At 45.4% G+C, this 26,777-nt stretch overlaps 2 protein-coding genes across 4 annotated transcripts; one reads left to right on the top strand and one right to left on the bottom strand.

The window, feature by feature from the left end:
• The first annotated feature begins 108 nt into the window (after positions 1-108).
• On the top strand, positions 109-6,164 carry LOC142954424 (transmembrane protein 106C-like). 3 transcript variants are annotated; one of them, XM_076095414.1, is made up of 8 exons: positions 109-171; positions 523-773; positions 1,112-1,175; positions 1,863-2,022; positions 2,742-2,882; positions 3,649-3,698; positions 4,240-4,293; positions 5,111-6,164. In XM_076095414.1, the coding sequence occupies exons 1-8, from the start codon at positions 140-142 to the stop codon at positions 5,256-5,258; spliced, it is 900 nt and encodes a 299-aa protein (XP_075951529.1). In that variant the 5' UTR covers positions 109-139; the 3' UTR covers positions 5,259-6,164. The 3 variants fall into 3 exon arrangements, with proteins under 3 accessions (XP_075951529.1, XP_075951531.1, XP_075951530.1); XM_076095415.1 differs by having other exon boundaries at positions 112-249; XM_076095416.1 differs by lacking the exon at positions 2,742-2,882.
• On the bottom strand, positions 5,117-26,669 carry tns2a (tensin 2a). Its single transcript, XM_076095413.1, has 22 exons — positions 26,505-26,669; positions 26,202-26,252; positions 25,976-26,098; positions 24,416-24,480; positions 23,927-24,010; positions 21,872-21,984; positions 20,551-20,611; positions 20,096-20,171; positions 19,618-19,747; positions 17,525-17,590; positions 17,252-17,368; positions 15,495-17,057; positions 15,087-15,252; positions 13,163-14,361; positions 12,925-13,056; positions 12,716-12,811; positions 12,480-12,557; positions 12,112-12,189; positions 11,841-12,009; positions 11,641-11,709; positions 11,322-11,351; positions 5,117-10,150 (listed from the first exon to the last, which is right to left on the bottom strand). Exons 1-22 carry the CDS (start codon positions 26,664-26,666, stop codon positions 10,012-10,014), a joined length of 4,767 nt encoding a protein of 1,588 aa, XP_075951528.1. The 5' UTR covers positions 26,667-26,669; the 3' UTR covers positions 5,117-10,011.
• Between the last annotated feature and the right edge of the window lie 108 nt (positions 26,670-26,777).

Here is a 26,777-nt window from a genome sequence, read left to right as displayed (position 1 = left end):
GAGTAACGGGACTGATGGGAAACGTTTAGCAGGTGGACAAGGTGGAAACTGACTGAGACCGGAAGGTGGCAGTAATGCAACAAATAGGATGCAAGCTGCCGTTAAACACCACAGAAGAAGAAAAAGAAGCAGAAGACGGATGTACGTGAAGGCAGCACATCATGAACGCAGGTATGACGGAGGGCACAGAGTGTACGCCGGTGTAAGCCCAACTTTGAGATGGATACGTTGAGCTGTTTGGTCTAAAATGTAAGTACAGTGTAAGTAAGCTAACTAACGTTACGGGTGGCTACAGTCACTGAACTCAGAGCTCACTTGTAGAACACCTCTGTTAGCAAACTAGTTCGCTAGCAGAGAACAACATTGCAGCCCGCTAAGGTTACATTTTGACTCCGTCAGCTGTATCGTTACTGGCGGACACAGGAGGGGCATTGTGTCGATAACCAGCTGACCTATCGCTCCCGAGTCAATATGCTGGCGTGTGTATTCATGGCTGAACGGCTCGCTCTCATTCCCACGCAGACTGCCCTGGTACTCGGTGGGAAACTGGCTTGAGCCCTCTGCCATGGGGACACTGTGGTCTCGCAGCGGCAGCAGCCTGTCGCTCCTCCCGGAGAGGCAGCGCTCCGAGCGGCAAGAGGAGGATTCGGACAACGCCTCTCTGGACGGGCTCGTCCGACCGGAGGACATAGCTCAGTTCCCCTACGTGGAGTTCACCGGCAGGGACAGCATAACGTGTCCAACGTGCCAAGGCACCGGACGGATACCCTCAGGTGAGTAGGACCAACGCTAGCGCGCATGAAGCTAAGCACCTCACTGAAGATGGACCCTAACCTGGACACAACTATTGATAATTAAAGTTACACCAAGGCCTAATAAGTGTGACCTTAATGATAAATACACATGTAATACATATTCAATTTCAGACTCAACAATGTTACTTTGTTGTTGTTTCTGCTTGAACCTTTGATGAGCAGACTTTTCTCATAGCATATCATTGAATGCATTGATGCAATCTCAGAGGCTTCGCCCTGTGTCCCAATCAAATGTACTATAATCAGGGAGACACTAATCAGCATGTTGCATGACCCGCTATCTCCCCTCCCGATAGATCAAGTGAATGAACTGGTCGCATTGATCCCGTACAGCGACCAAAGGCTGCGGCCCCAAAGAACGTGAGTAATCTTACGGCGTGTATTGGTGCTGAAAGAGAGAGACACAGTGAGTGCGGTTACTGACAGGCTCAGGCCTCAGGACCTATGGTGAGCTGCCTGAGAACACCTGTTGTTGTTACGACAGGTCAGCTGCCGTAAATCGGTTTGAATGGTTTTTAGTTGAGTCACCTGAACCATTGGAGCAACCACGCTGTACTTTTGTTGTTTCTCATTCATTCCATTTCCTAATGATTCTGCTCGTTTTGAAACTGGTAGAATAGATATCCGCACACTTCAATCTACGCAGAGAACACTTTTATTTCTTTTTAGCTTTCGGTCTAAAGGACCTTCATCAGAGCACACATGGTTCAGCTGGAGTGACAGGTGTAGAAACGAACAAATTACACCTTAATCACTGGATGCAGGACACCTGTGCACACCCTGTTGGTAGAGGCTCCGCCTCCTGTAAGCTACAGCATTAAAGTGCTGAATGTAGTGCTGAGAGGTTTACAAGTGTGTGTGTGTGTGTGTGTGTGTCTCAAGGGGCCACGAGGAGGATCTCGGCCATGCTGGAGAAAGATGAGAAGCGTTCTGTTGCACACTGTACATTCTCTGTAGTTCTCAAAGTGAAGTTGTTTTTATACGTCATTCAAAATGTGTATCCAAGCTTTAGGTGAGAGAGGACCTACTTTTTGTTTGTTGTCGTAGGAAGCTGTACGTGGTTCTGTCGGTGGTGTTGTGCCTCCTTGCGTCCTCGCTCGTGGCCTTCTTCCTCTTCCCTCGCTCCGTGGTGGTGGTGGACGATGGGATACACTCGGTGACCGTGCTCCTCAACCCCTCCGGCATGAACGTCCTCATGAACATGACGGTAGGGTTGTTTCTCATTTTGGAGGATGAAGGTTGTGGCATCACACAGAGCGGTGTTTCTCCCTCGGCGATTATTAAAAACTTCAACTCTCTAAAGTCAGATTTGTGTGGTATGTATAATAAATCTCATTTGTTTGCATCCTCACTTTGTGGCAGAGTGAGTGAGTGATCCGGTTCAGCGGAGTCCTTAAATGAGAGCTCATGTGATGAGTAGATCAAAGGCTCAACGTGTGTAAATGTTTTCTCTTCAGTCGTGCTGATTGGATGCTTTTGTTTTTGTCATGACCGTTAACAAAAATGTTTTTTGTTTTTTTTTAAACCTAAATTATAACTTTTGTTTTTTAAATGTTGACAGAGCGATGAATCGATGCATTTAGAAAATATTTTGTAATAGTGTTGAAAGTAGTTGTTAGTGGCAGCCCTAATCCAAATGTTCCTATAAATTATTAATGTTTCCTGGTTCCTAACTCTTATTGTAAGTATATCAAGAGGGATGCAAAACAACAGTCTAACTCCTCGTATGGGCACACGTACCTGTGATGAATAAATGTCATTCTGGTCTGAACCTGAAGTGTCTCATTGGAGCGGTTCTCTGTAAATAGAGCCTCTGTTACATACGAGAGGCCCATTTTTAATCTCATACAGGATCCATGCAAGACATGTTTCCTTTTGTCAAGCTTCTCTCCTTTTATTTGCTCCCCCCCCCCCCCCCCTCCCCAGAGCACTCTGAACCTCAGCAACCCAAACTTCTTCTCGGTGCTGGTGCAGAGCGTGAGCTGCCAGGTCCTTTACATGAAGACAGTGATCGGAACTCAGCAGCTAGACAGTGTCACCACCATCCTGCCGCTCGGTCACAGTCAGGTGTGTGTGTGTGTGTGTGTGTGTGTGTGCGTGTGTGTGTGTGTGTGTGTGTGTGTACTTTGTGCATACTTTGTGCATAATAAACATTATCACTGGTTGCTCCCGGTACAGAGTTCAGTATGCTAACAAGCACTTTTAAAGCATGCATAGACGTGTTTACAACACGAGCTAAAGGGTTAAATGCTCCTGAAGAACAACACACTGACAGAATGAGGCTGCCGTCATTCTTCATTACTGTCAACACCACCAGGGCTGACTCGTGCTGCTCACTGTTGACTAGCACAGAGATGGGGGCTGCAGTTTATAATCATCCAACAGGACTACAGCACTCGCCAATATAACAACCTAGAGCTGCAACAATAAGTCAATAGACAGAAAAATAATTGCTATTTTGATAACTGATTCACCGTTAAGTCATTTTTAATATAAATAATTCTGTTTTTAGCCTCCCTAATGTGGAGATCTTTAACATTTTGAAGACATTTAAAGACATCGTCTTGGGCTTTGAGAAACCGGGACTGCAGTACCAGCTGATCTAGGAACAGATTGAGCCTTTGTAAACAAATCTCTGGTAGGAATGAATGGCCTCGCTGCTGACCGCCGTAGAGAGATTGGGGACGTATTGTTATTCTTATTGGATTTGTTTCCAACAGCAAAGATGTCGAACTTCATCCTTTGACTTTCCCATCTGCTCCTCACATACTCGAGTATGACGTCGTCCTCGGCTCTAGCTAACGTTAAAGCGTGCCGTTTGTGTCTCCTGCAGGTGAACTACACCGTCAGCGTGGAGATCGGTAGCAGCGCACCCTACGTCTAGTAAGTGTCTCCACCCAAACCTGCCAAAGCTGCTCCAACTGATTGTTCTAGTGGCTTCGTAGAAATGCAACTTCTCTTTTTCTGTATTTGATGATAATCTCCTTTTGAGCTGTTCTCATCGGCTTCAAGGGTCATTCCGGTGGTTTCTACATGTAGACTTCCATTAAGTAGGGAGAGACAGAGACGGATTAATGAAAAATTGGTCGAGGTTGAAGCGGCACAGGTTGAGTCCCCTCCCCCGGCTTTAAGTCCCTAGTGTGGCTCAAGCTCTAAACACGGCGATCCTACGTTTCCCACGATGCAACGCGACAGCATCTTCTGTTGGAGCCTCCCTGTCTCCTAAATGTCTACATCTTTTCAGCTCCACACCTCCAGTTTGTAGCACAGGCTTTTTTTTCTTTTTTACTTAAAACACATTCAAGTTTTTGTGTTTTTTTTGCTGTGTTGGCGATAAAGCCACGTGTAAATTACACAGAGAACACGGGTGGAATAACGCTCCAAGTCAGTATTCCAATCTAAACCTTTTCTGTTTCTTTTCCAGCACCTTCTGCTCCATGCCCAGCATTAAGGTCCACAACATTGTCGTATATATGCAGTAAGTATCTCTCTACCTTTCAGGAGTACTTTGATGCTATACTTAAGTAAAGGTACTGAGACTACTGTGTGAAAGTACTCCGTTACAAGTAGGAGTCCTCTGTTGAAAATGTTACTCAAGTAGACGCTAAGAAGCACTGGCAGCAAACTACTGTTCACTTAATTATCAAAAGTAAAAGTAGAGTTCTTGTTGCCTACTTTCTAAATTTCTGGGCAAAAACCTCAAAAGTGTTATTTCATTCTTTTCTAATCTTTTCCTTGGACATGAGAGGATACTGCAGGTTGCAACACACAAATGTCTTTAGAAAATCCTCAACCAACTACAAACATTTATTTTTATTTATTTTTTTTAAAATAAGAAAACCAAACTAAGGACTAAAATGACTTGATCGTTGGGGAATCATCACATTTTAGAAGCTGAAAATAAAAGTACAAAATCTGCAAAGTAAGTCCAGCTGTCAGATAAACATAGCTGAGTAACGGGAACTCTATTTCCCTCTGAAACGTAGAAGCATGAAGCAGCAGCACTCGAGTGCTAATCAGTCAAGAGGCAGCTTTGTGTTCACACAAGAGCCACTTCCTCAAAGTCAGTGCTTGTGTGACACTGCGGCACCAGTACTTCTAGAATTGTTGCTTTTGTAGTTTAGACAGAAAAACCCACTCCATGTCATCTCCACACTGGAGACTGAAGCGTTCTTTCTGCAGCCTTTCCTCGCTAGTTGTTATGAAATATGACGGCACAGAGAGAGTTATGGTCATTCCTGCTGCCACATCGTTGCTCTTTGTGATAACTATTGGAATGCGCTGCTTGTTTACAGAACCACGGTGAAAACCTCGTACATGGTGAGAACGTCCCAGAACAGCCTGGAGGCCTACCGCTACATAGACTGCGGCTCCAACACCACGCGCTACCGGGCGGCCAGGCAGCACCGCTCGCCGCCAGCACCGCCGCCTCTCCTGCTGTGAGTGGACGGATCACTTCTCCGTCACCAGCGGGCAAAATACCAAATGGTGCTTTCTGTTGAGCTCACTCCGACACAGGGAACCTAAATGTTAACTTGTGCCATTGAATGATGAAGTTTTAAACTACACATTGGTTTTCAGCGGACATCCCAGAATGCAACATATAGGGGTTTGTCGCGGTTGTTGTTAGGCTTATATTTTTCTTGCCACTTGTTTCAGGTGCATTACTGGGGCTGATTGGCTGAACTCACCATGTCTACAATACCAGTTTAATTAACGGCTCATTGAGCCGTTTCAGACCTGCTGAATGTTCCACTGGGGAGAATTTGTCCCGAGTCATTGCAAACGTATTGCAACAGTCTCAGACAGTCCTGCTGACTTTTCTTTAAAAAATGCAAAGACTGACGATTTATATATTATTTTTTTTCTGTTTTTGGATGCGATGCAAAGGAGGGATAATTTAATGGCCGATGTATTTTTTTTTTTTTTTGGCACCTAAAAACTCGGGACACATTCTTAAACCTATTGCTTTTACGGTGTTATTTAACAACGACATTCAACGTATCCCGGATGTTTTTAAATGCTATTAAAAGTGCTTTCACAGCAGGTCTAAGCACACTGCTTTTAGATTCGGGGTGTACGCCCATATTCGTGTCATAGAGGGGGAAACTGCTCCAGGAAGTACGTTTATTACACATCTTGGTGGTGGATTTAACATCACAAAGTATTCTGCTACAGTGGCTGTGTCATAACAGTGTCAAAGCAATTGTGATTACATATTTTTTTTAAAGGGAGTTATTTGTAAATTTGTGAGTGAGAATTTTTACCAGGGTTTTTAAAAGAATACAGTTTATATTGTCATGCAATTAAAGGGACCGTGTAATAAATAAAACTAATGATGAACTCCAATGCTTGTTTCAGATTTGTTTGTTTTTCAATTAGTCGCTGGAAACTAGAAGCCTCGTCTTAAAGTGAATATATTACCTGTGTAAATTAATAATCAATAGCTGCGGCCCTTACCCCAAAAAAACACCGACCCCAAAAGCACTTCAGGTACCACATCATTTCAGTTTAATTCTTTTCTCTTTTTTTTGCATACAAAATAGCATAATGTCCTTTTCAAACATACAAATGTTTCCTTTTTTATGTCTCATACGTTGTCCTATAGCTGCATGTGAAAATATATTACTACATAATACAGATCGACAAGACAACAGACAATATATTATCGCTGTAATACAAATAGTGTTTTTCTAGTTTTTATTTTATTTATACCAAACAAGGCAACACACTAAATAAATGCAATAAGTACAAAAATATAGCTGGATAAAAAGCTTATTAATACAAGAGTGCTTTGTCTTTGGTTAAGTACATCTGTCTTTAGGCCGGCGCCTCGCTTGTGTTTACCGGTCCTCTCTTTGTTAACTTGGTGTGTTTACCGGTCCTCTCTTTGTTAGCTTGTGTGTGTGTGTGTGTGTTTACCGGTCCTCTCTTTGTTAACTTGGTGTGTTTACCGGTCCTCTCTTTGTTAGCTTGTGTGTGTGTGTGTTTACCGGTCCTCTCTTTGTTAACTTGGTGTGTTTACCGGTCCTCTCTTTGTTAGCTTGTGTGTGTGTGTGTGTGTGTTTACCGGTCCTCTCTTTGTTAACTTGGTGTGTTTACCGGTCCTCTCTTTGTTAGCTTGTGTGTGTGTTTACCGGTCCTCTCTTTGTTAACTTGTGTGTGTGTTTACCGGTCCTCTCTTGTGTGAATATATTTTATAATCTGTGGACACCAAACATTTCACAGCAAAGGTGTGCTCCAAACACGACGTGCTTTCCCCATCTAGCTCTTTCACATACCTTTCTCTTTAAAAATGGACATTACTGATTCCCTTACCCGACATTACCTTCCGAAAATACCCTCAACACGCACGCACGCCACTCCCTCACACTTGTTAAAAGTTAAAAACCTCACATTCACGTTTGCTTTCATCAGAGACTTTCGTCTCTCGCTCGCTCTGATTATTAAGTGTACGTGAGTTTGAAAAAACAACCATGATTGTCGATTGTGATTAAATGTGTCACAACTTATAAAAGGTGCTGTCGAAAGGCAAGAGTGGCTGTAAATACGTCTGATATACCTGAACATCTCTAGATATAGGAACTAAATTACATCGTCAGGGCTTTGGCACTGTATATTCAAACGAAGAAAACAGAAACACCTGCTGTGTTTAACGGCAGTTATTGTGTGGAAGTGTTGAAGGTTACAGGGCTCCGTGGGCCCTCGAGCAGTGCAGGGAAAGGTCCTCTTTGTAGCCGCTCTTCACGGGGTACATCCCAAGTCTCTTAATTGCATCCCCGTTTCCCTCACTTGGGTCCTTTCCTTGCGTCTTAGTCCCTCCCACCAGGGATGCATGGAGGAAACCATGCGAGGAGAGAGGAACGAGGAAATATGTTTTAAGAGTCATGAGACGTCCTTTCCTCAGTTGCGTCACGTGAAGCGACGTCTGTTTCTGATGACGGTGGCTGATGATCACAGCTGATCAGCTGTCAGTCGGCTTTAACAGCTGGAGAGACTTTTGATAAGTTTGTGTGTGTTCACATGATCACTGTACTTAATAATAGTAACTAATAATACTAATAACTAATAAAGACACACAGTAATCATCACTGTAGAGGTGTTTCTCTCTGTAGTCTGTTAACAAACTGTGTCCTGTGTTCTGTTTATAAGCACAGGATCCATTTCTACCAGCGGAATGCGACCGTCTTATTTATGAATTATTTGCGTCTGTACGTTTTGAAATTCAGATTGTGAAGTCGATATTAAATAACCCAGAATATGATTATTGTTTCTCTTAAATGATAAAACTCATCAAACCCGACAATCAGGAATGAACAGCCTCACGTGACTGAATGAAATGATGATAAATTATGTAAAAAGTGTTTCGTCTCTCCAGTTCCCTCTGACTTTAATTGTTTCCATAATAAAAGTTCAGATTATGAAAAGACAAATCTTTCTAATAAATGTAGAAAGTTGTTTGTGATCCTTTTGTTATTCAGACTACAATGAACATTTATTTAAACCAGATGTTGAATCAGAAAACGAATCAAATATAAAGCTTGAGTTTAATCTGTGATCCGTCGTCACTGTTTACGTGTTGAAAAAAATCTCATCAGTCCGATCGGCTGCAGCGTCCAATCACATGACTGATGAACAATGAGGGGGCGTGTCGGCCGTCAAAAGACTTCCTGGAAGTCTGTTCTCGTGGGTCCTCGCTCATGGCTCCTCAGAGATCCCTCCTCTCTCCTCCATCCTCACTCCTCAGAGCTAAATAAGAGCTTTGGGACGGCCGTCAATATGGCGGCGCAGAACAACTTCCGGTTCAAGCGAGGAGCGAGGAAATGAGAATTAAGAGACTTGGGATGTACCCACAGTCTGCATGTGTGCGTCCTTAGAGCTGCTGTTTGACACTTCTGTCATTTGTACACTAAGCACCAGTCGGGCCCAGATGATAAAAGCTGTGTTTAACCAGGGCGTCTGGGACTCTGGATAACCGGTGTCATAAAGCTGTTCCATAAGCAGGAGCATGAGTGAGTCTCTGGACACTTGAGCTGCGTTCCAAATCGCAAACTTTTTCCTTTTAGTACGTACTGTTGGAAGCAGTATGCACTAAATTGGGACAAACTGCTTCCTCATAACATTGGCACCTTGAACTTTGCCCCTCTTGCTCTGCAACATAAAGGATTGTGGGTCAGAACAGCCAGAAAATCCCGCTGGCTTGCGTATTGCAAAATGCGACCGGATGTAGCAGAACATCCTGGTATTTTTGACGTACACTGCATTTGACGTACTAAATCTTTCTTCTGGCGTTCCAAATAGTTTAGTCGTACGGGTACTGGAACGCACAGCGAGGCTTTAATTCACCAGTTAAATATTCAAGACTCATTACTCCATACTCAGTCGAGCAACGAGTATCGTCACATTTTGTCTCATGAATCATATGTATTATGCATAAGTGATACTTAAGTACAGAGAGTAAAAGTATAAAATATCTCAAGAAGAGAAATGAATGCTTACTAAGACCAATCTTACCAGAATGATTTACTGAGCTTATTAATGGTGTGCACAATTAGTATGCATCTGTACTTGGCATTCATGAGTCTGTTAATGTGGCGCTAAACGTCCCGCTTTGACACGTGTCATCTATCTCTTGACATAATTATCATGCCATCACGCGTCACTTTGTTTTGTAGTTTTTGTCCAGGTCAGCATCTTGATCCATGTTGACTCTGAGCTGAACCCGCTCTGAAAAGAGAGCCAGCTTCATGACACCAGTAAACCCAGAGTTATGCCCAAAGACGGCTGGATAACCCACTCATTTCTTCTTCATGGCACAGGCCCCTGGTAGATGGTTGTTTGTGTTCTTGGAAAGCTTCAGTGGATTCTTCTGAAGCCTCCCTGTCCTTGGAGGAGTTGTAACACTGAACATATTAGAAACAAATGACATGGAGTGTTATAACGTCAACCAACCTTTCAGGGAAAGGTGGACATTTCAGGAGCAGAGTGGAAAACTGAACAAATGAAAAAGCATCAGTAGGGATCATGGAGTAGGATTTTCAGCCTTCAAAATGGTCTTCATGCCAACTGGTTGACAAAGACTGCGTTAGCGTCACGGCCCGAACAAGCACTGGCACTAGGCCACTTCTGCACAACATAAGCAGTCACTTCTGCCTCCGCTTGTCTGCTCTGAGCTGGCTCTCCTCTCCGTCTCCCTCTACCGGCGCTGTGACAACATGACCTTGTTGATGAAGTTGACGATGGCGGAGGCCGGCTGTTCGGGGTCCAACTCGGCAAACAGGTGGCAGACGTTCTCGGCCAAGCTGCCCGGCTTCTTGGCCACGAAACCGAACACTCTGAGAGGGGAGGGAGTCGAAGGAAGAGGAAGAAGGGTGTGAGGATACAAGTTACTGAGCGTGAGAGGACGCTCCGGTCAGGCTAGAGGAAAATCTAAATGGTGATCCATTTTCTAGGTCTGATCTAAATAGTTCTCTCTCCTGGGGTTTTATTGACTTAAAGGGCCAGTGTGTAGCATTTCAAACAACACACTGGTTCTAGTGCTACTTTGGAGTTTTTACGTTACCTTGAAGGCCACCGTAGCTCACCGGCTCGCTAGTGAAACTGCAGTAACGTGAGCCGCATAAAAACGTGGTACCACCAGCTGCAGTCTGACTTCTGCTGCTCCTAAAGTAGTTTATTATGGTATGGATGGCCTCTGAGCGACACTACCGCGGGTTTTTACAGTCAGCGTCAGTGAGCAGCGGGGTGTTCAGCTGGTTGCAATCTGCAACCACATTGCTAGATGCCGTTAAATCCTACACACTGTCCCTTTAAGAGAAGGGGAAGCATTGTTTGCAGGAAAAATCTTTTTAAGTTCTTTTTTTCATCTGTGAAAACAGGTGGGAAAAACGTTTTGGTAGTGTAAAATTACATGTTTTATCAACATCATTATAAGTGTTTGTTGTTGTAATACTCATTTCAGCATTTCAGGGCTGGAGAGCAACACAAACCCATAAATATACTTCTCACATTAAGTAGGAGTCGATTTTCTCCTCCCATAAATTAAAAAAAAACTTTTAGACCTTTCTATGCCACGATATACGATAAAAGATTGTTGTTGATTGGAGTAAAAAAAATCACCAAATTTTTTTTCGCATCGATTATTTTTGTAAGGAACTCACTTGTTCTTAAGTCATGAACACAGGAGAGAAAACTGTTTAGATCAGAGTTAGAAAATGGATCTCCTGCATTTTTCTTTTCCTCACTTGTCTCTCAGGGCTTCCGTTGGGTTGACTTCCATGAAATAATTAGTATTATGTAATATAGGGGTCATGGGAAACTTGATTTCATTGTTAAATCCTGTTTGCTGGAATTCATATTTGCCAAGGCTCACACGCAATCTGATGCCATGCAGAGGCTCTAATGTCACTTCTCAGCCACGGGGGTTAATCTACACTCCCCTTTATTTTTAAACATGCATCCACTCCCTCCTTTCTCTCCGTCATCAAACACAAACAGAGCACTTACTTAACGGCGGTGTAGTCTGAGTTAGTCCACCTAAGGCCAAGAGAGAGAGAGAGAGAAACCAGACTCAGACACACACACACACAAACACAGGCAGAGCTGCCAAACAGGCCGATGCAGCCTCAGCCGTCATGCTCGCTAACAAAGACAGACGTAGGGTCCATGCGAGGGCTCATAGCAGCAAATGCAGTGAACGATCACGGGTGCAACGGACTGCGGTGGACGAGTCTTTTAGTCCCGCTGATTTGAGGTTAGTTATGGCTCAAACTGCAGCTACAGGAATCAAAGGAGATCATATATATATAGTATTTTCATTGCCTACCTCCTGTCCTTAGGGTCGATGCTGCTAAAGGTTACGCTGCTCACTGGGTAATGTCTCCTGAAGAAAACCCTAGAAGAAGAAAGACACAGATGGAGCGAGACAGGAGAGACATCACTGAAGTGTAATGACAGCACAGCGCGGTAACTCTGTCGCTACAGTGTTGTCTGTTGTTTATTAGGGAATGCCTAGGAAGGACTTACCTGCGCTGGCTGTCGGTCAGCGTGATGCCCTGCGACGTCACCTTGAACTGGACCACAGTGGCGGCGGGACGAGGGTTACAACCCAAGGAAGCGTCTGTCGCCTTGGCGATGGCCTGGGGGCCGGTTAGTGACTCCGTTTCCACCGAGTTCAGGTAGAGGACGTTGCAGGCTGAGGGGGGAGGGGCAGAGAGGCGAGAGAGGTGAGCATGATGACCACGCCTCAAAAGGTGCTTCTGTGTTTCAGGAAGAGAAGGCCGGATGGAGAAGTCACCTGCTCCTTGTTTCAGCAGGTCAGCGGCCGTGCTGATGTTATTCACCGGTTGAACCTCCGGCACCTCTCCTATCAGATCTGAGATAAATAGAATAAGAACGGTTACATCGGAAAAAAAGAAGATTTCCTGTAAAATACGTCAAGTTCATCTGCGAACACGTAGAGCTTATTTATCAATGTGAGGTTTAAAGGGTCGATCTGTTCAAATTTGACTAGTTTCAAACAATTTGTAGATCAACAGAAAATGAATCAACCACTACAGTGACAATCTATTCATTGTATGTATTTGTAGACAAAATGATGAATGGAGAAAATAATCTGGAGATTAATCAAAAAGATGATCTTGTTGCAGCCACTGGAGTACCGACCTTTCTCCGTGATCCTAAGGGCGCAGGGCAAAGAGATGGGCGTGATGGAGTGCTGGTAGACTAATGCAGACAGACTCCCTGTGGATAACAGACAGCAGTAAAAACAGATTTTACATCCCCCAGAAGTAACAAGACGTACAAATAAAAATAACGATCTTTCCTGAAGGTGCTCCATTCCTGGTACTAAAAGTATTGTCCTACACATGCAGATGTCAAGCCGGAGCAGGAAAACCTACCGAAGTAGGGCTCATTCTGGCACCCTTTAATCTTGACTCCTCGAGGGCCGGTTTCTATCAGGAAGTGTCTGACCAGCTGTTCCAGAGGGTCGCTCACTGTAACAGCAGAGATTCACTGTGAACGAGCTGCAAGTGTCATTGTGTACCAAGGACAAAGCAACTGCTGAATAAGTCAAATGCTGCCTAAAACAGTTGGAGGTCGTCTTTACCCTTGCTGCTGTGGTTGTTGGCATTGGGGGGAGGGGTAGCCACCTTCAGGGCCAGGCCGTAGGCCCCCTGGAAAGAGTTGCTGTCCCTGATCAGGAAGGTTCCCGGCTCTCTCTCCTTCAGAGCAGCGATTGCTGCAGCGAAACACAACCAAGACGTTAGGAAATTTATACAGTGAAATGCATTTGTAGCAAACATTTGTTAAAATTAGAAAAAAGACACAAAAAAAGAATGGCCTACCTTGCTCTCTGGAGATTCCAGGCTTGTACCAGAACCTTGAACTGTCCTGGACAAACTTCACACTGACCCTGTTCGCGTTCTCACTCTCCACAGACGCCACTCCGTCGGTTTTGCCTGCGGGGGGTGCAATTTCCCCCACGGTGGGAGAGAACGTGACATGGAGCTGATGCTGGGCGGCGGCGGAGGAGGGAGGGGCGTGGCCCGCGGCCGGCCTCAGAGTTGCCGCCCCGTCGTTGGGTGAGCCCGACTGAACGGGCGGGTGGCGCTTCTCTGGCAGCGGTGGCTGGGGGTGAGGAAGGGGGATGGAGATGGTGGAGTAATTGGAGTAGGAGGACGGGTAGAGCTGAGGAGCGTGAGCGGAGTAGCAGGGCCTCTTGTTGGTGTCCGGAGCGGATGTGTGCCCGGCAGCGCTGTGCTCCGTGCCTGGGTAGTGGTGGTGCGGGGGTCCGTGCTGCTGGATGTGGTTGGGGTGGTGGGGGTCAGGCCCACTCAACAATAGCCTCCTACCCAAAGTGGCAAAGCCAGGAACTGGGGCATCAGAGACCGGGGAGCCCTCCATGCTGCTGGAGGCCGGCTGGGCGGATAAAGATGAAGCTGGGGCGGGAGACGCGGGGGCAGACGTGGCGGTGTGGGTTATCGCGGGTTTTGCGGCTTCTGGGTGTGGCTCCCTGGTGGGAGAAGATCCGGGGACCTGGGTTTGGGTCTGGCTCTGAGGCTGGGGCACCGCCTGAGCCACAGTGGAAGGCAGAGCGGCAGCCTCGGAGGGATGGGGGGTCTGGAGAGCGAGAGGGCCAGACTGGGAGTGTGCGTCTGGTGCCGACGAAGCACGGATCGGGGATGAGGGAGCCCGACAGAGCCGCTGGTTTGATGTGGTCGGCGCTGCAGAATCAAAAGGAGACGGGTTCTGCGTCGCCGAAGCTGGCGGTGTATTTGGGCAACAGTGCTGCTGTTGGGGCGCGGTCGGGGATGGGTCTGTTGGTGCAGTGCAGTGGTTGTGGGGCTCCGTTTGCACAGGTGTGGTTGTGTGTGGTTGCGTATGTCTGGCCGACGGCGGCTCCGTGCTGCTTCTTTGGCTTTCCGGGGATTCCCGGGCGATGAGATCGGCGCGATAGTGTCCGTCCTGGGGCCCGGAAGTCTCGTAGTCACTGCCAATGATGTCTGTGGTCCGGATCTCATACTCCCTCCCTCCTGGACTGGGGCTTAAAGGGACAGACATGAGAATTACTGTCACAGACCTGCTCGTGATCCAGTGAAATGTTTCTAAATGTAAGAATAAATAAATCTTCATTATCATCAATGCTCAATTTTCACCGTGCTGTATCTGGATATCCTATCTAAGGATAAGGAACAGCGGATGATGACTGATGTGTAAATGATGAATGCCATATGATCGGATCAGCCAGATCACATCTGGAGACGGTCTGGCTCGCATTGTGATTAGATCTCTGCCGGGTGTAAATGCGGTCCGATCACATTTGCTTATTAAAGGAGCCCTTCTGTATTTTGCAACAAACAAACAGGCCGGAAAGGTAATTTTCTCTGTAGGGTTCTTTCCATAATGTCATAATAACAATATGAGCCTGTCAGTCAAAAAATGTAGCACTTTTATTGGAGGTACCTTGACGTAAGGAGTTGCCTGGTATGATTACATTGCAGCCCGTTTAGCGGCTGCCAACTGCAGCGTTTTCCCACAATTCTGGACCAATTAAAGAAATGAATGCCCCCCATTAGTCACTTAGACATAAAAAGAACAAAGAGTCCAGGTTAAAAAATACCAAAGTTACCCTTTAATACCAGGTATAATGGCCCACGGATCAGATGCCATTATCCAGATACATTCATTCATGTTTCTCTCCACCCTGGTGGTGAGGAGCACCCTGACTGACGCCACCATCCCTCCTCACTAAGAGAAAGCGTGCAATACCTTTCCTGTGTGCGTAGAGGGCTGCTGGTGTGGACAGGGGTGGGCGGTCCAGACATGTCGGATGGCGTGGAGCATGCGGCGTGGCCGTCTCTGTGGACCCTCTTAAAGGAACCGTGGGTAATGTGATCCCTCCAGCCCACACTTTCACCGGAGCTCCGGAGGCCATCTGAAAAGGACGGGACCAATGGAGAACATCAACAAAAAAAAGGAAGCTCAGTGGAGATATTATGAGCTTATATGAGGCAAATGTAAAATCAAGAAAAGATGGCGAGAAGACACAATTTGTGAGTAATGTGTAAGGCATCTGTCTGGTTAAGCATTACTGATTCAGTGCATGCTGTTGTTGGTTATGGATAATTTAAACATGTTGTTCACATTTGTCAGTGTATCTGATTCAGTGTGACTCACCAGTGTGTGAGTCAGAGCCGTATGACTGCTGTGAGTCTGGATGGTGATGGTTGTGGTCTGCCGGCCCGTTGCTATGGCTGCAGGGCCCCGTCATGGAGGAAGCCGGGGGCAGCGGGGACGTGGACTCAGACTGGTAGCCCGAGGCGTAGCCCCTGCTTTCAGACGGCGAGGGCTGGTACGGTGAGCAGGGGCACACCTGGCGGGGTGTTTGGTAACCGCTGCTGCTGCTGCTGTACTTCAGGTCCATGTGGGAATGAGCATGGGACCTCGACGCCTCTGGATAAGCCGGGTGACCCGATGGCAAGGGGTCAAACGTGAAGGCCGGAAGATCGTGGCCCTGTGGGCCGTAGGAGGCCACGGTGGCCCTCCTGTGCCAATACTCCGCCTCTCTGTCCCGCTCCCACTGCAGCTCCGCCTCCCTGTCTCTCTCCCAGTGGAGGGACATCTCTCGGCCTTGTCTCAGCCCAGGATCCCTCTCCCAGTGGAGCTCTGACCCTCTGGGTAACTCCGCCTCCCTGGCTCTCCTAAGCCCCACCTCCCTCTGCTGAAGCTCCGCCTCTCTGTCCCAGTGGAAGCCGTCACCTTGGTCCAGCCTCAGGCTGTGATAGGCCGCCGAGTCGTCTCTCCTGATGCTGCAGTCTCTGCAAGGGCAGCCAGGGGAGGGCAGGCCACCCATTAGCATTATATCGTGGTAGGTAGGGCTGGTGGAGGGTTTGGGGTGGTGTGGGTGGGGATGGTGGTGGCTGTGCGGTGGAGGAGGGTGGTGATAGGGGCCATAGTCGTCCTCTCGACAGCAAAGGCGACCCGGGGCAGACAGGGGGTGGTGAAGCGGGTGGTTGTGAGAGTGAGGGTCTGGCGATGGGTAGGGGTACATAAGTCGAGATGAGGGAGCCTCCGAGCAAGAGCGGTGCAGGTAGTGCGGAGGGCCACTCTGGCGGTCCCACACCAGATCTGGAGGCGGAAGGTTCTGGTGGGAGTGGGGGCTGTAGTGCTGGCACAGATCCATGTGTGACGGAGGAGAAGCTGGGTTGGGGCTGGCAGAAGGGGTCGCCCCGTGGTGCCCATTGGTGCCGGGGGCCCGGTCGAGGCAGTAACCATTGGGCATGAGGAGGGTGCGGTCGCAGCCAGGCTCGGCGCAACGCTGGGACCGGTACCCATTCCGGCAGGAGCAGGACCGACTGAGCCTCAGCGTTCCACTTCTCTCGGAGGGCAAAGAATCGCCGTCGTCCAAGATGGCCGTCTCTCGCTCTCCATCCCGGTTTCCCTCTATGCCTCCGAGAAGACGCTCCAGCTCCTCTCTCTCGTGCCTGGTCGGGGGCAGCAGGCGGATGGGATCCTCCTTGCGCTCTGGATGGACGGATGATTGGTTCAAATGGACGGAGTGGCCTGAGAGGGCGGAGTCAGAACCGTGAGCGGTAACATGATCTGGCCTGTCTTCCTCAGGGCCCGCCACTGGGCTGCTGCCATTGGTTGAGGTGAGGGAACCAGAGCCGGGACCTCGGCGCTTCTTTATCTGAGCGTAGAGACTGCCATCTACTGGACCTCTGGTGTGGGCAATATCTGCTGTAAGAGAAAGAAGATGACGACGATCAGCTCTCAAATTGACAGTAGTCATTGGCATATTGCCATTTATGAGCCTGAAATCTACTTGAAGTCTGTTTTTACTGACGTCTGCCAACTTCTTGTACTCATCCCTCTTTAGTAATTACATAAAATCATGCTGAGATTGGATCTGAAGAGAACAGTTAGTGTGTTACCCTCCAGGCTGTCCTGGTATCGCTGGTTAAAGTTCTCATAGGAATCCCAGCGGACCACAGGGTCAGCTGTGTTGTAGTCGACTGTGACAGCCGGGTCGTTCTTCTGGTACTCGCGGCCTGGGGAAAGACACATCCACTTTACTTTACTTTGGCTATTAGTATTAGTGCAGTTGAGCATTTCATTCAACGTATCTTTCACCCATTTGACAAATATGAACTAAACTTTCAAAGTGGAGCAGGTATGAAGGAGGATTTGAAGTAGAGAGAACCCACCTTTCATTTTCTCAGGTCCAGAGGAGAAGACAAACTCAACTGTGGCATCAGATGGAAAACGCTCATCTGGGGAGAAGGGAAGGAAAAACAAAACATAGAGGGAAAAATATGTTCAAATTCTCAAAGAACATGGCAAATATCCCGATATCCTAACATAAAAATAAGGTTTCTCTACATCACAGTCACAGATTTATGAAAGCACGCCGTGCTTTAAAGAAAGGAATCAAACATGGTCTCTGCTCCAATACATCAAATATGCAAATACCTTCCACAGATGTGCTCTGAACACACGATTTAGTAGTTTATGTACATTTGAAAACGAATAGTGTTATGGATTGAAGACCACATACACAACAGACATTTTTCATTTCAGAGAAAGTGAAACCAAGGAGGAAACGAGGTAATGAGCATATTCATTACAGACTTCAGCAACAGGCCGGTGCTCACTAAGCCTCTTTGCTCTCTCTGAGGGGTGGTTAGAGACACTCCCTCCCTGCACACAGTACAACTCATTCTCGATATATACTCACCTCCAGGGAGCTGTTATTATGTCCAGGATGGAGCTTAAGATACTACTATTACGGGATTTATTCAACCACAGTAACATGAGGCCATTCTAGGCAGCAAACCACTGTGAACACATTCCCACAATGGTTATTATCAAGGACTATGTCAGTTAGTTGTATGTGAGGATTATCCTACAACAATTTAAGAGTATCAAAGTATCAAAGGAAGAAAAAAATCCAATCTGGCATTTAGTGAGCAAAATACTTAATTTTACATCTGAAGGGAGACTGCATAACTTTTGATTTTAAGATTTAACACAAACCTAATTTTAGCAACCACAAGAGGTCCTTGACCATACTGATGGGTCCAGCAGTATAGATTAAAAGTGGACGGACAGACAAACATACTCACGCGTGACCAATTACACACATTCAAGCAAGCCTGAATTGGTCAGGTATGGCCAGTTAGCTTAATGTGGCTAATGTTAGCTAACTTTACATGAATCTAGGTCTGGGTGATATGGCCAAAATCTTCTTTCTCTGTATAGGTCATTAATATCGCGACAACGATGTATATCACGGTATAGCATGCTTTCTGGTAATTCAGTACATAAATAGTCAATATGAAATAACCGAATGGCAAAGTCTCTTATCTTGTATGATATTAAAACTAGATTACATTTAATTAAGAACTTTAGTGCAAAATGAACATAGCACTTTGTTATTGGCATTGAACTGAGTGGTTAATGTAAAGTGGGATGTAACTACAAAACCCCTGTCTTCAAATGATACTACCCCAAAATGTTTCACATCAGCTTTTCTCCAAAATGTGGGCTAAACATGTGCTAGTTATTATCAATTTAGATGACGCCATTGTGAATCTCGATATATGTTTTCATCACGATACGATACATGATCATATTGAATTGTCTCCCAGACATACATGAATCCCCATTTATACATCCAGCAAATATGGAGCCACATTAGCAGTCGTTGGTCTTGTTTGTGTCCACTCCAATATTCATTCTCCTTTTAGCTCTGTTTTTGGTCCACGCAAATTCCCTTGAAAAATGACTGGCTATTAGCTGCCATTGTGACATGTCATAACAGGGCGAACACACAGGTGTAATTGATCAAATTTAGTGTGTCAGTCATTCCAGTGAGCCAGCATGCACAATGCCAGGGCCCATGGCCCACCCACATGTGACAGGGCCATAATAAATCTTACTATTCACACCTGTGCTTACCCTGCAATGACATGTCAAAATGGCTGCTGTTAAACGGGCCTATTCATTTCAGTAAGCAGTGGGAAGCTGCAGAGTTGGGTGATAATTCTCTGTGGGTTCATAACTATGCGTGACCCGTTTCATGTTTGAGTAGTCGTGTGATCCATTGTAAATACTAAAAATATTAGAGACTATTATAGATGCTTTAAGGGGATCCTGATAACATTGTAGCCATTGTATACGCCCCATACTACACAGGACACCTGCTTCCCAAAAGAGGAAAAGTTAATCAAATACTGTGGTACCAAATTTACACAGGTAGAGGATTAAAACATGCTCTATACCACCTAAATAAACGTACCAGTACAAGCTTCGTCCAACTCCCCTTTGCCAAACCAGAGCTGGGATCCGTGGATGGTGCAGGTGTGAAACTGCAACCTGAACACGGTGTCTCTGTCAGCGCTCTGGGCTCGCCTGTGGTAGCATTTGACCTGCAGAGGGCGGCAGAGAGGAGGGAAGAGACGCAGCTCAAAATGCGTGTGGGATAACGAGGGCAGTAAATCTGAGGCTTTGTGCTCCAAAACGGAGCGGCACCTACACTTTCCGAAATAACGGACACATTGTGACTCCTTGTTAACAAAGCGCCAAAACCTTTTTCCAGACCAACATGTATAATTCAGAGATGAGATATGGCAAAAGTAAAAAAAAGTCAGTGTATGTTTTATTTATTTAAATATTTCTCCTCTCCGTTGAAGATTAAAAAGCTAATAAGTCATTATTGCGACCCCACCCACACCATGGGTTCCTCTGTTTGTCATTTCCTTCCCATGTGAACTCACCATGATGTCACCCTTCAGCAGCAGCGCCGGTTCGATGGTCACACACAGCCGCCGGCCTCCGGTGCCCTGAAGGTCACTGTCGACAACCCAGCAGACACAAACAAGCCCGTTAAATAAGTACAATATATAAGGAACGCAAGCAGATAGTGTGGGACCAACTGATTTCCTTGTTTGTGTGTCACAGACATTTTCATCATGTTTTGACTCGACAGTGGCTATATTCCAGAGTATCAGCTTGGAAAGGCCTTGACGTAAACAATCAAGTTACAAGATATGAGTTCAAAGCTGGATCGAAGAAGAAAGATGCCCTTTGTGTAATTTCCTTCACTCCAATCTCTTTAATCACTCCATGACGGTGTTGAAACCTCAGCTCATGAGCCAAAAACACCCCGGAGCCAACAAGTACACCCTGATCTGTGCTATCAGTTGGCCATATGACGGCAAGAGAGACTCACTATATGCCTGAAGTGTAGACCAGCTGCATGGACTGGTAGATCTTCAAGAAGGGGTAGTAACCTAAGAGGAGGAAGAGGAGGAGAGAAATTCAGACTGAGCAATCTTTATCGACATGAAGTTAGAGGAATGTGCTGTCTGCCACCCACCCTCCCTCCGGACTCGATCAGCAGATTAAAGATAAACAAGACTAGAATGGTTTGCGTGGGTGGAGGGTGAATGTGACCACTTATGAGCGCTCTGCAGTCAGCAGAGCAGCATCGCTGTGATTCAGCAGGGAAGGCCTGTCAGAGCGCCGTCACATCACATGTACATTTAAAGATGCCTCTTAGGCAAACAAACAAAATGAACTGTGAAGAATCAAAAAGACAATGAGCGTAACCCAGAGACTGTCCCATAGAAGTCTATGGGTGTAACCGGCAAAAAGCCATAAACCAACCTCCACAATGCCGAGGAGGGATTGTAACTATCTGTAAACTCATATTCATAGACTACTTTATTGCCTTTGTACAAGCTCTGTAAAGAAAGAAGTCATGTATTACATGCATTATAAAGAAACTAAGGTTGAATATCCTGTAAACTATTTGATTTGGCTGCAAAATATTTACTCAAATTAAGATTTTTAAGTGCATTTAAAACATTTAAATATGAATTGGCCTTCTTTGTATAATCCCTGCTTTTATAAGTGAACTATTTGTGACAGTCACGTGATCACACACGCCGCACCATCTTACTAAACAGTGCACGACCAAGCTCCGCGACCACTTGCGAAGCCTAAACGCCCCACGCTCAAACGTGATTGGACAATACCACTCGGACTACAAACAAAACCAGAACGCGTCCGATACCAAAAGCTTGTCCCGTTGCAGACAGATTCTACATTCACGTGTAGATATCTGCTTATTAAAATTGATAGCTTTGTAATTACGTTCTATGCATTGGAGTTTGTATTTGCAGATAATGTGATGTCATTGTTACTACTACTACTACTACTACTACTACTACTACTACTACTACTACTACTACTACTTGTTACTGATGTCCACTTAAAATACACCCACACAAACATTAAAAAGGTCATTCTTACTGTGTTTGCTTTATAACTTGTCTGACCACATTTTGTAAACTGGCTTCTAAATTAACTGCTCAAACCATTTCCACTGGCAGCAATACAATCATTAAATGTATTCATTATTTGCTTCTGATTGTGTTGATATTCTGTATGTAAAATTACTATTTAATACTCTAGGTCCCATCATTTTGAGATGGCTACATTGTGTAACTAGAACTGGTGTTTTGGCTAAAAAGACTAAACAAGCACACCTCCTTCGCCCTGGAAGTTGGGGAGTGACGGGATGAGAACTTGGTGGAGGAAGAGAGGGCTGCTGTTCATCTTGATCGCCCCGGACAGAAGGCCCCCAAAGTAATAGATGTACCTGAAAGAGAGAGATTGATGCGATACGAAATGAGTGAGACTAACATGTGGAATAACAATAACAGATGGAGACTTGGATGGAGAAGTGTCTTTACGAGGGTAGAAAAAAGGCTAACAGCCCCGGAGCAGAGGGAGCTGTTGTCAGATAGCCAGCCAGCAGTAGTTTCTTCAAAGGAGAGAGCGAGGCAGGTAGAAAGACAGGAAAAACATCTTTCTGAGTCTTTTCATAAAACCATTTGCCCGTCGGTTTAGGGCATATTTCTTGTGTCTGTCACAGTTGAACTGTATTCAGGGATGTTCTTGAATTAGTTGTCATTGTCTTGACAAGTTTTCTGCCTTCAATATGAGTATGCAGCCCAGTCGCCGGGAAAACATTTTGTAATGGTACGTTTCTGCAAACCACGGATAGGTTAAATGTGGACTTTTTGCATTTTGTTGTTGTTTTTTTGTGGAATTTTGCATTCGGCAGAGCATGTGATGTAGTATATGGAGCGACCGTTGTTAAAGGTTACTTACGTGGTAAAATAACAAGTAAAAGGAAGGAGAAAATCCATAACGGGTGGGTCAAACACATACAGGACTTTCACCCAAGAGATTGCTGTTAGTTTCCCGTGTGCATTTTAAAGTAAACATTGAGTTGTTACTTGATGTTATGTAAAAAAAAGTCTGCTTAGTCTGCATTTATTTATTTATGCTAGTTACGCTACGTTGTTACGCTACATTGTTACGCTACGTTGTTACGCTACGTTGTTACGCTACGTTGTTACGCTACGTTGTTACGCTACGTTGTTACGCTACGTTGTTACGCTACGTTGTTACGCTACGTTGTTACGCTACGTTGTTACGCTACGTTGTTACGCTACGTTCTTACGCTACGTTCTTACGCTACGTTCTTACGCTACGTTCTTACGTAATCATTTTAACACAAACCATGACTGTTTTTCTAACCTTATCCACGTAGTTTTGTTGCCTAAACCTCATCAATCGTTTCATAACGTTAACCACATGGCAAAGTGTGTTTCTGCATGTGATACGAGGCTGATATGAAACATATTTTTTGCTTCTGAAACGTCTGTTATTGAACGTATCCAGTGGTTTGCCGAAACATATAATATCTAAAAAATGTCTGCCGACTGGGTTGCAGTATGAGATTAATGTAAATCTGTAAGTGTGTTTGGAATTTCAGACACCTAGAGCCAGGGCTGGCTGTTTCCCCCTGCTTCCTGTCTATATGCTAAGCTAGGCTAAGCTAAACTAAGCTGAGGTAACCACCTCCTGGTTATAGTTTCATACAGACATGAGAGCAGATCTTCTCATCTAAATCTCGACAAGAAAGCAATTAAGTGTATTCCCCAAAATGTTGAAACTATTCTCTTTCTATCTGTGACAATGCGAATGTATTGTTGTGTATCATTCTCTCTAGTGTATGTCAAATTGACATTTGTTTGCAGTGAATGAAATGGGAAAGCACTTTGAACTTTGTTTCATTATATTATCATTATTTAATCATTTTCTTTACTCTCAATGACTATCACATTGCTTCCTTACATTTATTTTGACTGTTTTCTGTGCCTATTTCCCAGGAGACATTTTGACTCATAGTAGGAAAAACCCATGTGTTACTAATTAACAAGGCCTCTGTTCTATTCAAGCGTCCCAGTAAGCCGTGACAGTGAGGCAGCATGCACAATACCAGGACCCTCAAACTGAAGCAGCAAAATGGAATTTGGCCATCTTATTATCGACACCTACTGTGACATGACAAGAATGTCAGATGAGAAAAAGACCTAAACCTGAGGGATCAATCAAATCCTGCAGATGTACGTATGAAGAGCTCGAAGCTAAAAGCAGTGTTCTCTTTCCCTTAAATAGGATGCATTTAATAACTTCTGTTATGATGTGGAATCCCATAACAACCCCCCCCCTTGCCAATTTCCCCTCACCTGTTTTGGGACGGCTGGAGGGAAGAGGACACCTTATCTTCACAGAACTTCCTCATGGCCAGAGTACTGAGAGCCTGGTCCGCCCTGCACACACAAACAAACACACACACACACGCTTTAAGCCAACAATTTCCATCATGGGACTTGCACCAGACCCTCCACATGCCAGAGAGTACATGGAGAGGATACAGCTGGCATTGGCTACAGGATAAACCAGTTTCCACTGTTCCTGCACAAAATCCACTGGGCTTAATTCATCAAACGCCCTATCAACAAAAGCCTGAATGGAAATCATTGTGCTGCGTATACTTGAATTACAGATCAGCCACTAGATGCACTAGTTTTTAAACACACTTATGAGATGTTGACCTTAAATCCAGTGTGTTTTAGCGCGTCAGTTCAAATAACCGTTAATGTGTTCCATGTGTGGATATTTTGACGAACCAAAAAAATTGTTAAATTGTGGCTTTTGGATGCCTCCACACTCACCCCGCGGAGATCTTGCTGTAGTGCATGTAGGCTGCAATAATCACGCCCGTTTTACCTTTGTGGCCCTGTAGGGAGAGAGAGGGAAGTCATGATGAGCTGGTTTTGCGCTAAGACATCTGATTTCCACAGCTTGTAATATGTGACATTTTATTTCTGCAGGGGTTAAACAGAGAGAAATGATGGAGACACGCCAGGGACAAGCAGCTTTGGATTCAAATTAAAAAGCTCCCTGTGTTTTTTTGTTTTGTTTTGACACTCCGGGTGCTCCGTACTTCCTGACACATTCCGAAGACATCCCAGCCTCAAGCTCCTAATGCGACCCCTCCAGATACCAATAAGGAGGCTGCACTTCCGCTCGGAGCACAAATTACAGCTTGTTTTGCTCCGTGTGCCCCTCAATGGAAGATTCTTCATTGACACAAACTTGTGTTTACTCCCGTCCCTGGCGTGATGTGCAGCTGGGAAAGGATTGCCTGTATAGCTGGAATGTTCTGGGAAGTCAGCGAACCACAGAAGCAGTCTGCTTTTAGCATTTAAATTCTCCTGACCAAAACCAATAAATAAAAACGACCAGACAAGCTGTGTGAGCTCGGTCGCTCTCAGTGTTAGCTGGTCTGGTAGCGGGGAAAAGGTTCATATTGACACTTCTTTCCTTCAGGGTGACGTAAACTGGGAGTTAAACATCGAGTTGACACAGTGTGACACAGATTGTAGGGTTCATTTTCTGGCTCATTGATTGCGTGGTGCACTCTGCAATTTTGGTTTTAGTCAAGTTATATTTTCACTGCAATATCCAACTGAATTTATAGCACTTTTACATCAGTAGTACATCAAGTAGTGAATGGAGAGATTAGGATTGATTGAACGTAAAAGCTAGTGAGATACATTCACACATGTTCATATTGATCCATGATGGCAGCTGCAGAATGTAATCATAAATAAGCATTCAGGTGGTTAGCTGTATATTTCTGTAACATTGTTCCATACTGTGTTAGCAGCCTTTCCAGCTGTCTGCCAGAGGTGGAATGCAACTAAGAACATTCAGCATACTTTAGTATCATTTTGATGTACTTGTTCCTGGGTAATTCATGCTACTTTATACTTCTACCCCACTCCATTTCAAAGGGAAATATTGCACTTTAACTCCATTATACACTTCTGGCAGTAATTTAGTTGCTAGTCACTTTGCCGATCAGGATTTTACACACAAAACTTTACTTCTAAAGATGACACATGCAAACAGTGTAGTTACACAAATCTGTTGCACAAAGAGAACTCTTACTCTTGACAGCTTAATTACATTTTTCTGATGAGACATCTGTATTACACTTCAAATTTTCCACTGTGAAACCTTTTGACCTTTTTTTGTTTGTTTGTTATAACTTAAAACATATATTGAAAATGCTGATGTTGCACAATGAAAAAAATGCTCAAAGTATTCTGTGTACTACAATTCTGCTGTGATACTTCACTCATCACTACACTTCGATACTTCTGCCCGTTTCTAAGCCTGGGAAACAGTGTGGACGGAAAAACCCTGGCGGTCCCCTGAACTCTGACCTTGCAGTGCAGGACCACCACGTGCTGGGGGTCGGAGGTCAGCCACGTCTCCATGGCCTTGCATATGGCACAGATCTTATCCAGCGGTGGGGCGTGGAGGTCGGGCCAGCCAAAGTCATGGACCTGGTGGTTGAGAAGGAGGGCAGAGATCGTGTGGTTGAAGGAGATTAAACCAAAGGCTGTGAACTGAATTCAGTGACGAGAACTACAAGAAGAAAAACTCTACCTTAGTATTCAGCCGGTCGATGTCGTGGCGCCTCTCGGAGAGGTTCAGGAGCTGAAGGAGAAAAGATGTTTATCACCGTGACCAGTTATCGTTTCAGCTGGTTTATTGTGGGTGTGACAGAAAGAAAAACAGACTGCTAATTTGTGGGTTGCTAAGTGTCAAAATCTATCGTCTCTATTGTGCAACAAGCATCCTCAGCTGAATGAAACTCTAAGGAGGGAGGTAGAATCTATGCTACAACAAAACACCACAGACAAACTACTACTCCTGTAATTACTGTGCGGCGCATCTCTGCTCGCTCACCAGAAACTTGTCCTGGTGTTTGGACTTGAGCATGGCAGCCACCTCCTTCAGGTTGAGGCGGTACCTCTGCTCCTCCAGCTTCGGGGGGAAGAACACGGAGATGATCCTCTCGGTGATGTAGGTCAGGTCGAAGTCGTAGTGGCGCTCCATCACTCTCTCCATCACGCGGTCCACGCTGAAGCTCCTGGAGGAACGGGGAGGAGAAAAAAACGTTAAGGGGGAGGGGAGCGGCGCAGACGTGGAAACCCATTGGCGTGATTTGTGTTGAATGTT

This window comes from Anarhichas minor, unplaced genomic scaffold (genome assembly GCF_050575085.1).
Source record: "Anarhichas minor isolate MPS153535 unplaced genomic scaffold, ASM5057508v1 ptg000020l, whole genome shotgun sequence".
NCBI classification, from domain to species: Eukaryota; Metazoa; Chordata; class Actinopteri; order Perciformes; family Anarhichadidae; genus Anarhichas; species Anarhichas minor.
This window is presented reverse-complemented; position numbering and strand designations above follow the sequence as displayed.